The following is a 13,813-nucleotide window of genomic DNA, read 5'->3' as shown; positions in this document are numbered from 1 at the left end:
AGCTTGCAAAAAGTGAGCTGCTTCCCATCCCCATAGCGAACCAAATTCCCTTTCCTCTAAAAGGTTTCAGAGTAGAGCCCTGGTACTGAGGAACCTCCTCTTGGTCTATGGTGTGCTGCACAGCGCCATGCTGATGTTCTAAAGACCTCAGGCAGAGGTAGCTGTCCCTTCGGGATTGTTCCCTGATGTCACAGCATTTGTTTCTTAAATCTTTAAAACTTGAGCTTGAATTTTAATATCGGTTCTTTCCTAAAGACTTGTGGAGGAGGAAAGTAAAGGATGCAGTGAGGGGCACGGGGACAGAGGACTTCCCTCTTCTATTTTTAAATTTGCTCAATTTGCTTTTTTCTTTTTCTTTTTTTTTTTTTTTTTTTAAATTTGCTCTCCAAAGTTAGAAAAACGGGCCCAGGTTTCTTTAAGATCTCCTGCAGCTGGTGGCTGGCCGCTCTCCAGCCCTTGAAGCACTTGAGGATTTAAGGAGGAGAGCTCGCCAGGGCTGGGGAAGGAAAAGCTGCCTGGATGAGTAATGACACCGAGGAGCACGCTCAGGTTTCAGGAGCGCACAGTGCCCCTGAGCTGTCTGTTTTCACAACTCCCAGCCAGCGGGCTGCAGTCCTGGGACTGAGTGCAGGGGCAAAAGATGGGGAGGCCCCTTCCACGGGAAAGCTAAGGGAAAAACTCATCCTGCGGGGCTCCAGGGCTCCTGAGGGCAGAGCTGAGGCAGTCTTATCATAGGAATAGGAAAGCTGGGGAGAGGGAAGCTGTAGGATCCAGGCAGCGCTGGCTGCTTGCAATTTTTGGCATCTGCCTTGGGTCAGGGAGGGGAGATTTGCTTCTTTATAGTCAGTGATACATTATACGCATAGATGTGTAGTGTTCTGGATGTTTAAGCCACACTTGAAATGCAAATCAGTCAGACTTGCAGAGAATGTATCCCAAACTCTGTATTTCTACGTATATGACTTATGTGATAATTTATGATGACAAGCTTTGTTTTCAAAGGTTTTTCTTCCCTGCTATAGAACAAATTTTACATTTTGGGAAAATCTGTTAAGGATACAGTTGACATATTAATCTCTACGTGAGGCTGGGTGGTGAGAATGGGGGTAGGGTTTGGGGCTTTTTTTGTATTTTTAAGGCATCTCTTCAGAATGAACCTTTACTTACCAGATCTTTTCCTATCAAATCTTTTTATGACAGCAAACCACTGTGTATTCTGAGCATGCTGTGTTGCAGAATATCTCTAATTCAGAGCACTTCCATGGGTTGATACTTTTTTTTTTTTCCCCCCTGTATCTTCTATCAATACATCCAGAATCTTTAGGAATGAATCAAACTGGCCAGGCCTGTCAAAGAGAAAAGAGAGCTGTAGGATCATACTTTTTAGAATTTTCTAAATATAACATAAACTGCTTTCTTCTGTGAAAAGAAAAAACAACTCATGTTTTAAAGATCCAGGGTTTGTTAGACCATGGGACTCAAATTCAAATATTTATTTTAGACTTGCCAGCTGTCTACAAGGCTTTCACCATTTGATGTATGTGAGAAGACCTTGCTCCTAGTGTCAAGCAGTTTCAGGAGAGTCTTCATTTTATTTTCCTCTAACAAAATATGAAGTTTCTCTGGTTCTCCTTGTTGTAGAGAAAAAGCTTCAAAACGACCCCAAAGGACTACAAAGGCTTGAAAAACAGGAAACGAAGGAAATAACCCTCAAAATGAAGTAAACTTTTATTTTTAATCCAGTCCAATGACTTGAGTGCACTGGTTTGGTGCGCCTTTCATAAACAAGAGGTCTACAACCTCTTGTATTTGTTGGTAGAGATTCCATGTTCTGGATGCCGATGGTATTGTAGGTACAAGGCCTTCTGTCCAAATGGTGCTTTTCCTGGGACAGGAACACGCTGAACTCAATTAATACTAAATAGTATTTACTTCGAGGGTGAAAATGCTGATTTCGGGGGAAAGAAAAGAAACATTTTTTGGCAGTAGCTTAAGAGAAGGAAAAAACGATAAAAGCAGCTGTTCTAAACTACTCAGAGGTTTGGAATGCTAGAAATCATCCAGCCGAGATGGATTAGTGGGGAGAGGGCAGGTGACACGATGAAAGATGCGTGATAAATGTCATTTGCAGTTCTTCGTGCAGGCAGTATCAATAACTATCTGTGCACGTGTGTCAGGTACGTATGGGTGCAAGTGATGGAGACAATGATGTATGCCATTTATTTTTGTCTCTTCATTGCTGTAAAGTCAGGCCCTGGGAAAGAAAGATGAAAGGTCTTTTGCCAAGTGCTGTGTGAACTGTGAAATGTTTTCAAGCTGAGCCAAAAAAAAATGCATCTAACAAGTGTACAGCAAGTGAAATACTGTCTTTTCCATCTTTAGAATGAACACTGAGTGTTTTTTAAAGACCCGTCAATCCAAAGCTTGGCAGCGGAAAAGGAAAGAATTGGGTTTATTAGCTGATGGTTTCTCTCTGTCGCTATGGGAACTGGAGTATACGTTCCCTCGCAAGCCAGGAGGACGACTTGGTGAAAACTGTGTAGGTCTCTGCAGTCTTCCCCACCTTAACTCACTCCCAGACTGTGAATTAGTCCTGGGGCAGTGGAGGCAGTGGCACAGGGAAGGTGCTGCAGCTCCGTTCGTTTCTCACTGAAACCACCTGGCACGCAGTTCGAGGCATCCGAGGCCAACGTTTTAGAAGGCATGTTCCAAATAAAAGCATCCTGATTTCCCCAGGTGGCTAGTGCTGGGCAGCTTTTGCTGCCCTGAGTGAGATGTGTCCGATTCAGAGGGCTTTTTAAACTGGGAGGTGTACACGGGCTTAAAATCAAGGCACTGTTTTTCCAGCTCTCCTCAAAAGCCTGTTGTGGGGCTGACCAACTCGAGCAATTGCGTCCGCCCCGCCAGAAACCACAGCTGTGTCAACAGCACAGAGTGCTCATTGTTATCAAAGGCAGATCTGAAGTAGAGTAGACACTTCCAATGTGGTCATCCCAGGAGAAGATAATTAATCACTAAGAGCAGCCCTTTCTGTGCGCCGCAGAAGCGGCCTGAGCTGTGCCTGTGCATTCAGCCTCACAGGTTTCTTGGTTTCATGTTGTGGTTGGGGAGAAGAAACCCAAGGAGGAGGTATGTACGTCAGCTAATAGCACGGTTTCTTCAGATGCCCTTAATGCTTGCTTCTTCACGTGCACCAGCCCGCTTCTCTGGGAGGCAGCGGCTGTCCCCACCGCTGGTGGAGCCTGGCAGCATCCAGGCAGGGGGTGCCAAGTCACAGTGCAGAGCCTGGAAGCTCCCCGCGCCTGTTAAATGCTGTAAACCAAATCCGTGATGCAACATAAGTAAATCCAGATGTTAGGCAGTGTCAGAAACCCAAAGGTGTTTGTAAAATAAATCCTGCTGTAGCAGAGCTTATTAAAAAAAAAAAAAAAGAAAGAAAAAAAAAAGTGGCAATCAAGCCATGCTGGCATTTTGCAATTTAACGTATTTTCAGCATTTTGGTGGGTGCAGGGAACAAAGGGCTTAGTGGCAGTAAGCTCCAGAAGGCTGCTTGATTCAATAATATTCTTCAGAAATCTTTCAAGTATCCCAAAGCCAAAGAAAGATTCAGTTTGGTGTTTTTTTTAGCATACGTTCTTGCCTTCGAAGCAGACAGCTGGAGAACCTGCAGTCAGTCTGAAGCCTGGGAAGAAAATAACCAAACTGAGCACCCAGCAGCCTTCCTCTGAAGCTGTTGCAAATTGTCAGTGTCTGTTAGAGCAAGTCAAGCTAGTCTTGGAGCAGGTTTTCCCCGAGAGGAAGAAGAGTTTCCACCTAGCTGCAGCTGGTTTGTTCGGATTCTGCGTTGACCACCTCTGTGCAAGGTGCTACCAAAAGCAGCAGCTGCGTTTGCTTTTGCAAACATGCTTTGTGTAGGGTGCTGTGTGGGGGAAAGGCTATTGTTGAAGCAAACAAATAGGTACGCTATCTTCCGTCTGATCAAGGGAGTGCCCAGCCAGGGAGGTCTGTACATCAGCCAATACCCAAATCAGCCCTTTAGGGAGAGAATATGACGTGGTTCTTTGTGTGCTTTGGTGCTTTTTAGCCCCTGTACTATAGGAGTCATTGTCTCGAGCATCAGGTGTACAGCTCAGCCAGGATCTGTCATCAGGAGGCTGAGCGAACCCATGAGGATGTGCTCAGGATCTTGAAAGCATGCTTTAGAGACTTAAAAGTATTTTAAGGATTTGCTGTTGAAACCAAAAGCCTTAAAAACAGCGTCTGCCTCCCATATGAACAACTCACAGTGAACTTGTGGCCTGGTATTAGTGCATGGCAGCCCCCAGAGCATCCTGCAAGCACATGGGTAGACCTCTTAGTTTCTGGTGGCACCTGGAGCACAGCAAGCCAAACGCAGCACCCTGGGGCAGTGTTACTCATATGATAGCAGTCAGTGTGGTGGCTGTAGTGCCTATGTCCTGGGATTTCAGGATTTTCAGTAGGGACACTGGCTGTAGCTGGCCAAAGGCATCACTTGCCCTTTTGGTGTAAGATCCCTGAAGCTCAGTGTCCGCTGCTGCTGGCTGCAGAGCACACAGTTACACGGATGGCACAGAAGGAATTCATCAGACTGGGTTCCCTTGCATGGCTCAGTAACCTTGTCTGATTCAGGACAGGGCTCTTACATCACTGCACGCTGCAACTCCTGAGGCTGTCTGCAGGGGACATCAGGCAGAATCACACGCAGAAGAGATGCTTCAACATTACCTCATCTGTGTCCTTCTCTGAAAACTGCTCTGCCTTCAGGGGAGGCTCACAGACCTCAGCCCCAACAGCCTTACTCTCCAGAAATTCCTTCCAACGGGGGGAAGTGTTTCAGAGCAGAGATCAGTAGGATTTTTCCTGGAGGTGAGGAGGCATCCACAGATGGAAAGGTAGAAGGGGAAGCTATCTGTTTTTGCTTCCCACGGCATGGAGCATATAATTTGAGACTTAAACAGCTCTCTGACTTCCACTAACTGGACCTCAGCCATCTTTCCTCCCACCTAAGCTCTCACATACCGTGTGTACTCACTGCGACTTGAGAGCAGGGCTGGGGGAGAGCAAGGCATCATAAATACACTGGGAGACAGCAAGCCCTAACATCTCACCGTGCCATAAATAACCACCTCCTTCAGCAGCTCGCTGCTCTGCCGTGGAGCTGTCTGGAGCCACAAAGACCCCTCCGTTGGCTTTTGTGTGCCACCTATTAAGTCGGATCCTCACCTTTAGGAGGAACCTCCAGTGGTGGCAGCAGTGCCACGGTGCTAGGTGGGGAAAGCAGGGGGAGAGCCTGCAGCTTTCAAACTTGAGGAGTGGAAAACACGCTTGGCAGTAATGGAGGGGGAAAAAGCCCTGCTTTTGCACCTGCTAGCATGGCCTGAAATTTGTGGGTGTGTGAGTGGAGCCACCTGGAAGAAGGCAGTTTTTAAAGGATGTCATTAGCTTGGGCTGCACTTCCAGGAGGGTACATCTACTAAATGAAAGTTACAAGTGAAGAAATTTGCTCTGATGTTGGTCCCACACTTCTTCTGTGGGAGTTGGGTTGGGGTTTATGGTGTGGTTTTTTTGTGTGTGTTTTTTTTTGTTTTTTTTTGTAAAAGTTACCATTTATTACTAGCTCTGTGGTTTCTTATCTCATTCCATTCGTTCTGTTTCTCTCTGATTCATCACCTACCTTGCACGTGTGGGGTGTAGGCAGCCGTGCTGGTCAGCTTTCAGCAAGGGCTGGGTGGTGAGGGCAGGCACAGCTGGGGAGCAGCAGCAGGAGTGAATGCAGGGAAGGGAGAAGGATGCTCTAAGAGCTTTCCGTGGCTCTCCTGCACAGCACAGGCCCCGTGTGTTCAAACCTGGGGCTTTCCCGTGGGAAGAACAGGGGCAGAAATTTAGGAACAGAGCTTGGTGACGGAACAACTGGAAGAGATTTCTCTTGGTTTATCTTCCAGCACGCTCTCCAAGTGCTGCCACGCCACGGTGGCCCTCCTGTACCCCTTCACCTGGCAGCACACCTACATCCCCGTGCTGCCACCGTCCATGATCGACATCGTGTGCTCGCCCACCCCCTTCCTCATCGGCCTGCTCTCCAGCTCCCTGCCCCGCCTGAAGGAGCTCCCGGTGGAGGAGGTGAGCCATGCCCTTCACAGCGTTTCTTCCAGCAGGCTGAGCTGGCTTCTGCCCTAGGAGGGCTGCTACCGAGAGCCACGTTTGCCCCTGCTGCTGTAAGGCAAGGCTGTGGTCACCACAGAAAGCTGCCAGCTGCCGCGTGGTGGCTGGGGGTGTGAAGGGACTGAGAGCTCGTCCTGCAGCCAGAAGAAAGACCCTCGGGGTCCATTGTGGCAGAGTTTTGGGCTCTGCCTTCTCCAGAGCCTGCGAACAGGGAGCTGGGATCTCCCACAGCAGGGCTGCTGCTGGGGGGAGCTGATTTTCCTCAAGTTTCTGTTGGTCCCTGGGTGATGTTGCCTCGGGGCTGAGCGCAGAGTCTGCAGGAGTGACTTTGGGATGCCAGAACCGGCAGAGCCGAGGCAGCAAGGAACGGCAGGCTGGGCCAGGAAAACAGCCTCTGCTTGTCCAGGCTGCTCTGTGGTTTGTGGCGAAGTCGTGAGAAAGCCGCAACAAGGCTCCGCTCTTGGCTCGCGCGGGGGCCTCCTCCAGCTGCCGCGGTGGTTGGGTGGAGCAGGGCCAGGCCTCCAGCGCTCCCTCCAGAGCGGCTGTGGATCAGGATAAACCCCGATGGTGGAAATAACCATTTGCATCTTGCTCTCTCGCTCTCAGGTCCTCGTCGTTGACCTGGTGAATAACCGGTTTCTGAGGCAGGTGAGCAGAACTGTTCCCTACCCTGCGCCTGCTGTCCCCTTTCTCTCTTTTTTTTAGGGAGGGGGAGACACAGCACTGAGCACTTCAGCACTGAGTACCCCTTCGGGGTACCCTGTAAGACTGAGGGCAGAGCTGAAAAGCCTCATCTGAGCAGTCATGGGGAGCAGCTGTGGCTCTCCTCTCACACACCCTGCCCTGAGCAGGGGTCTCGATGATTTCTTTGCCCTGCTGCCTGGCCTAGGAGGTTGTGATTCCGTGCTCCAGCCCAATCTAGCTGATTGCCTGCTGATTTTTTGCTTCCCTCTGTCACAAAGGGTAGGAGCCAGGTATTTAAGGGGAGAGGCCAGATGGAAGAACATGCTCCTGGCCTAGAAGCTGCTTTTGCAGGTGGCTGAGCAGTGCTGGCTGCGTGGCTCTGTCCTGTGCCTCGGGTGCCGTGGGCGAGGAGCACTCCTTTAACACATTTCTGGCTCACCAGCGTTTGCATCCTGTTAGCGGGCAGCAGGGCCAAATGCTGCGCCTCACGCCACTCCTCTGGAGGCCCAAGCTGCGTTGTGTCATCTCAGCCGGGGCTGCTGAGGGCTCCCACGCGCTCACAGGCAGTTCCCGGCTGTGGTGGAGCCTCCAGAACACGAGCGGTGGCACCTGCCTGGCTGCGAGCCAGCATTGTTCGCCTCAGCCCTGTTTGTGGCGGTGGGAGCACTCACACACAGAGCGGGTGGCCAAATTCAAGCCCTGCCAGGTGGCCGCTGGGCTCAGGCACCTGAAATTCTCCCAGAACAGGGCAGCATTTGGGAAGGGAGACCCCCCCCCCCCCCGCCTTTCTCTTTCCTCTCATGCTTCTTGACAGCCCTGGCTGGGAGGTGCTGGGAAGGTGCCAAGTGTGTCAGGAGTTTTCTCTCCCTCTCCCCACTGCTCCTTCCTAGCGCTCCCCCTGCCGTGTCAGGGGCTGGATAGGATCTGAACGGCGGCCCCCGGGCCCTGAGGAGGTGGCTGGCTGTGTTTTACAGATGGAAGATGAGGACTCCATCCTGCCCAGGAAGCTGCAGGCCGCCCTAGAGCACATCTTGGAGCAGAGGAACGAGCTGGCGAGTGACAAGGAGGAGGGTGCTGTGAATGGCAAGCAGGGTAAAGCGCAGCGCTGTTCAGCTTAAAACTGTGTCTCCTCCTGCCCCTTTTGCCTCCTGTCCCTTCTTAGAGGTTCATATTGAATTAAGCACCACAGAAATTAGAGTTAGGTCAGAATTTTCCTTGAAGCTTTATTAAATATTCCATTGCGCTGACAACCATTTCTCTTTGTGTGAAGAGAAACATTACTTATCCCCTTCACGGCTTTGTCCCTCCTTCCCTTATGGCTCCAGGGAACAACTGTAATCCTTTCTGGTGGGTTTACGCAGGCTCCCTGCTCTTGATGGCGTGAAGGATGCAGACTCCTCCAGTGGACAGTCCGCACACCCAGCTAGTCCCAGGGGCAGCAGCTGCAAGTGGCTGGGCTCTGACAGCTCCTGGGGGGCGGTGTGGGCATAGCCTGGTTGCAAAGGAGCCAAGACAAAGCTGGGTGACTTTCAAAGTAGCAGCAGCCCAGTCCTTTGCCTTGGAAAAAGAAAAAAAAAATGCATAATTTGTACCCAGGAGTGGTACGGCCCCGTGTGTACAGATGAGTAAAGGAGAACACGTTTTTTCCTAGCACGCCCTTACAGCGCTGTCCTCACTGCTGCCTCTTCGTCTTCTCCTCAGAGACCAGCCCGCTGAACGAGGTGGTGTCCGAGGCCTTTGTCCGTTTCTTCGTGGAGATCGTGGGCCACTACTCCCTCTTCCTGACCCCCGCTGAGCGCGAGGAGCGGACGCTGCAGCGCGAGGCCTTCCGCAAGGCCGTCTCCTCCAAGAGCCTCCGCCGCTTCCTGGAGGTCTTCATGGAGACGCAGATGTTCGGGGGCTTCATCCAGGAGCGGGAGCTGCGGAAGCAGGGGGTCAGAGGTGAGGGGCTCTGCGGTCCTGGAAGCCCTGCTGTTGCTCCCGGGAGACGGGAGATGCCACCAGCTCCTTCTCCAGCAGTGTGGCCTCCAGCAGGAGGCTCAGTGCCTGTGCAGAGACATTGCAAGGGAGGTGGCAGGGAAGGCTGGTGGTTTGAATCTTCTGACAGCCTTGTGCAGCCTTCAGGAAGTTGCTCAGCAATTTTTTGTCTCTGTTTCCTTGTCTTCCCCTCACAGGAGGGTGGTGAGATGTAGGGTTTGCATCGTGCAGAGGAATCAGCTGCTGGAGAATAGGGTTTTCTATGTGGCTTACCCCACTGTCCCTAGGACTCTACTGACAGCTAAAGTTTCTCATCCGTGCTGCTGCTCAGTGCTAGCATAGCAGTTTCCTCCAAAGCACTAAAGAGCAACGGGCGCTTAAACACGTGGCTGAGTAAAAGAGTTCTTGCAGTGTGGTAAAATGTGGAGCATGACAGGTCCACAGATGATCTCACCTGCACTCTGCCATGTTTGTAGCAGAGTGAGCAGAGGTTTTGTCTCCTTGCGTGAAGCACAAAAGATCAGTGGTGGGGAGGAGGTGGTAGCAGGGCTCATTTGCTGGGAACCCTGCAGACCCAGACCAAAGCTCCTGTCCCAGATCTGGGCTCAGCAGGTGGAGGAGGTTGGGTGGTTTCCCTCTCATGTGCAAGTTGATTGGTAGGCTGTAACAGCATGTTGGCAGATGCACATTCTAACTCTTATTTATAGGGAAGCAAAGTAAGGGTTGTTGACCTCTTTCTTCCTGCAGGTCTGTTTGAGGTACGGGCTCAGGAGTACCTGGAAACACTTCCCAGTGGGGAGCAGAGTGGAGTCAATAGGTTCCTGAAGGGACTAGGTAAGGGACTGGCAAAACCACCGGCTGCTCAGAAAGCTTGGGCCTCTTGTTGCCTTGAGATATGGCAGCAGAGAAGCTGCTGAAGGGTGGCAGGGCTCAGCTAGTGACTGAGTGGGGCTTCCTGCAGAGCAGCGCGCTAGCCTCAAGTGGTTGGTGCCTGACCACTTAACCCTGCTCTGGCACCGTGTTGGCTCTGCCTCCCCATCTGCCTCTTACCTGGAGGCTCGCGGGGAAGCAAAGTTTAAGCCATGAGCCATGCCTCCCAAAGGACACAGGTGGGTCTGGGGAGATAACAGAGGGACGCCTGTCAGTGCGGGAAGCCCATTCTCCTTTCTCCTTCTCTGCAGGTAGCAAAATGAAATTCCTCCACAAAAAGTAAGCACGAAGCACGTCCTCGCTCCGCAGGAGAGAATGGCCTTACCATTCAGCACCCGATCAGACATACCAACGCCCCCGTCCCGCCTGTTCCTGGGGGCCAGCAGCCTCGGGCGAGCTGACCGCGGCCGGGATGCACGCACAGACGTGCGGTGCCATGGGAGGATCCGATGGCTGCGGCGCTGCCGGGACAGGTCTCTGGATATCCACAGTACCATGCACTGGACCAAGCACTCTCTGAACTCTGCGCTAGCACGTTGCAGACATCCCAGCGGATCGGATCTCTTAGCTAGTCAAATTTTTGGTTCTGTTGTATTTTTTTCTATTTATATCGGGGTTAGGACGAATATTAACCGATGCCTCTTGCCCTGCCTCCTCTCCGCCTGGTGCTGCAGGAGGCCACAGTGGGACTCCGCGAGGCTGAGCTGGCAGAGCTCCGGCACCGAGGAGGGGAGGAACAGAGGAGTGTGGCCGTGGGTCTCTGCAAAGCGAGGACACTGAGAACTGCAGGGCTGATGTGGGCTGACCAGGAGGAGCTTCGGAGCAAGCGGAAGGGCTGAGGGGGAACCACTAAACCTACTGAGGACTCGATCGTCCAGCCAGCCACCGGGCCGGCTGCGCCAGGGGGTCCTGGCGAGGAGAGGCCTTTCCTTATGCAATGTAATTAAAAACCAGTGGTGTAAAAGGCGTGCAGCCCCTGGGGTGTCTTTGGGGGGAGAGCTGCCTCTGCCCACCTGCCTGCCTGGCACGGGGCGTGGGCTGGAGGAGACATCAGGTGGCTGAGCCTGCGCCCCGAGCGGTGGCCTTGTCCCCTGGCCCAGGCTGCTTGCAGAAGGAGCCCAAAGGGGAGCTCACCCTCGGGGTCTCGCTCTGGAGACCCCCTTCAGGTCGCCCAGGTTCTCCTCTCCCACCTCTGTGTCTTGCTGCCATCAGCTGAGGCGCTGCCTGCTGCTGGTGACACCTCCAGCAGTGTTAGGAAGCGGGGAATGGCCGAGGGCAGCTGGAGCATCCTTGGGTCTCCTCCAGAGAGGAAAGGGCGGCCCTGCTGTGGCTGAGAGCTCCTCAGCTCTGCGGGTAGCAGGGGGAGGGCTGCGTGTGGTGCCCCGTGCTGCAGGCAGCTCGAGCAGCGCCAGCAGGCAGCTGGAGCGGGGAGCAGGCCCTGCTGCTGAGGAGGGGCTGTGGGGCTGGTGCCCTTACGTAGGATTTCCCATGTCGTGGTTGCTCTCAGCCAAATCTGGCACACCGAGCTGCGTGCAGTGCCTCGCGCTGTATTGCAGCCTCTCTGAGCGCTTCGCAGAGCGAGAAAGCTTTGGAAAAAGGAACTGAGAGGAGCCGGGTGCTGGTTGTGCTCGCAGAAGAGCCGTGAAATGCAGGAGAGGCAGGAAGGCTGCAGAGATGGCAGGAGCTGTGGCATCACACACAACATGTACAACACGGAGAGGTGCGGGGTGAGGGTGGGGCGGTGCAAGGAGCAGAGGCCGAAGGGATTTAAGGCCAGGCTGTGGAGGCCCTGGAGGTGGCTTTGCAGCAGCCACCGGCCTGCGGAGGTGGAGGGCGAGCAGCACGTGAGCCCGATGCACAGTGGAGGAGGCCACAGCACCAAGCAGAGAAAATCAGCAGCATGTGCAGTGCCAGCAAGGGAACCCGCGGTGTGGTGTGAGGTTGGTCACCTGCTGTGTCCCTGTTCTCTTTTTAAAAGATGTTTTTTTCTTTTAATGAGAGCAAAATGGGGTTCTGCAAAGCTGAAGAGCACCCATGCCTGCTGGGGTGCCCATAAAGCCCCACACAGCAGTAAGTTAAGCTGAGCTTTTGGCTCAGTTCAGGCCTCTCGAAGCAGATGTGGGCCCATCACCAGGCCCAGGAGCTCCGCGTGCCCCTTCCCACACAATGTTTCAGTACCGTGGGACTTTGCCCTGCACCCTGGGCGCTGCAGCAGGGAGCTGGGAGGCTTCCCAGGGTTCCCGATGCGAGCAGGCTGCTTGGACTCAATATTGTGTGACCGGGCTCAAACACCGGCAGCTTTACCTGCAATATCCTAGCAGCCCAGAATAAATCGAGTCGTAAAACAGCCACATTTGTGCCTTTTGGGGGCTGCTCTGCAGCCACTTGGTATTTTGTTAGCAGCGCTAAGGAGAGTGGGGCTCACACCTACCCAGCATATGGCATCCAGGGGTGTTAAAAACCAAACAGCATGAAAAGCACAGCGACAGAAACATTTACAGCTGTATAATTAAGGATTTAAAAGGAGACACGGGCAGGAAACGTCGGTCTCAGCTGCAGGACGGCCTCTCCAGCTTCACTTGGAGCCGCGTGGCTCAGGGAGCAGGGTGCCCGTGTGCCACCCGGCGCTCTGGATGCTGCGCAGGAACCCACCTGTGAAGACAAACCCCGGAGAGCAGCGGGGCTGGCTGCGGCCTCAGGGCTCCGCAGAGCCTGTGCAGGGTGCAATGGGGATGCTGCCTCCTACCTCTCTGCCAGGAGACGGCCTTCAGGCCACAGGTGCCCGCGGGCAGCTTGCAGGTGTACAGCCCCAGGCAGCCGCTGCAGTCCGAGGGCTTCTGGCAGGGCCGGCGCTGGATGCCATGGCAGGAGTGCTGCAGGGGAGGCAGGGAGGTGGAGGCCGTGCCCGCTTTGGTCTTCAGCCCAAAACAAACAGCCCAGGGAAGGGCTCGACCCTGTTAATGCTCCTCGCGCCGGAGAGGCACTTACCGTGTCGGCGTTGAACTTGCCGTGGCCCTTCAGGTGCTGGCTCAGCCCCAGGCTCCTGCTGCGGGAGGGCTGCGGTGGGCGCCTGCGGAGCTGGCTGGGGGGGCCCTGCTGCCCGCTGCCCCTGGCCTCGCTGGGGGCTTGGGGGGGCTCAGCCAGCACCTCCCATGCTCCAGCCAGGGGGTGGCTGCCCTCTGCGCCCTGTCCGAGCAGGGTGTCCCCACCAGACCCAGCTGGGTGGGGGGCTTCTGGGGGCCCCCAGCCTCTGGGCTGCCTCTGCAGGCTCCCTCCCCGTGCCTCAGCCTGTGCTGGGGCCAAGGAGAGCTGCGCCAGCAGCAGGGGCAGAACTGTCAGCACCTGGACCTTCATCATCAGGGCCTGGCAGCTGTGGGAGGCTGCGGGAGGCAGGAGCAGAGGTCGGGGCTGCTGCTCTTCCCCAACACGGTTGCTGGAGTCACTTTTATAGCGCAGGGACCCAGCCCCGGGGCACAGCTGTGTTCCCCCGCCCCTGCCGTGTCCCACCTCCTCTCCCGTGAGCTGCTGGTGGGACATCCCCCTCCCCGTGCTCCCGAGCACCCCAGCACCCTCCTGCCACGGCCACCCATTGCCTGCAGGTGCACAGAGAGTGAATGCTACGAGCCTCCTGAAACTGCTCTGGGAGAGGAAAGAAGCCCAGCGAATGCCTCCACCCGCTGCCGTGGGGCTCCGTGCTTTTCTACGAGCAGAGCCCACACGGGAGAGCGGTGTTACAGCTGCCCTGGCCAAGGTCAGTCAGCTTTGGTGCCCCGGTGGCCAGCAGAGACCTGCGCCTCTGTCCTGGTCCTCGCTGGTGGGTGAGCTCGGTGTGGATCAAAGGTTGAGTCCGCACTGCAGGCTCGCTACCCACCAGCTCCAAAATCCAGCCCGCACCACTGGAAAGGAGCTGTAATTACCTGCAGCATTCACCAAAGCCCTGTGTGCCCACCATGGTTTATAAATTAAAAAAGAAAACCATCCACCGCACCAGGCTCTTCTGTGGAGCTGCCAGCCCACCCCAAGGTGTGAACAAAAGGAA

General features: G+C 54.2%; 1 protein-coding gene and 1 long non-coding RNA gene across 3 annotated transcripts in view; one reads left to right on the top strand and one right to left on the bottom strand.

The window, feature by feature from the left end:
* DENND2A (DENN domain containing 2A) overlaps positions 1-10,740 on the top strand; it is a 51,933-nt gene extending 41,193 nt beyond the window's left edge. For both annotated transcript variants that reach the window (XM_027447194.3, XM_005021499.6), the window contains exons 15-20: positions 5,964-6,141; positions 6,790-6,831; positions 7,842-7,959; positions 8,569-8,808; positions 9,592-9,678; positions 10,026-10,740. In XM_027447194.3, the coding sequence (XP_027302995.1) occupies positions 5,964-6,141; positions 6,790-6,831; positions 7,842-7,959; positions 8,569-8,808; positions 9,592-9,678; positions 10,026-10,057 (697 nt within the window). In that variant the 3' untranslated portion in view covers positions 10,058-10,740. The remainder of the gene's footprint in view (positions 1-5,963; positions 6,142-6,789; positions 6,832-7,841; positions 7,960-8,568; positions 8,809-9,591; positions 9,679-10,025) is intronic.
* Positions 10,741-11,966: 1,226 nt separating this feature from the next.
* On the bottom strand, positions 11,967-13,475 carry LOC119717371 (uncharacterized). The gene is made up of 3 exons (XR_011809762.1): positions 12,763-13,475; positions 12,521-12,647; positions 11,967-12,426 (listed from the first exon to the last, which is right to left on the bottom strand). It is a non-coding gene; the product is annotated as an uncharacterized lncRNA (long non-coding RNA).
* Positions 13,476-13,813: the final 338 nt, after the last annotated feature.

The sequence above is a fragment of the Anas platyrhynchos genome, chromosome 1 (assembly GCF_047663525.1).
Source record: "Anas platyrhynchos isolate ZD024472 breed Pekin duck chromosome 1, IASCAAS_PekinDuck_T2T, whole genome shotgun sequence".
Taxonomy (NCBI): Eukaryota; Metazoa; Chordata; class Aves; order Anseriformes; family Anatidae; genus Anas; species Anas platyrhynchos.
The sequence above is the reverse complement of the archived record's forward strand: the minus strand, read 5'-3'. Positions and strand labels throughout refer to the sequence as shown.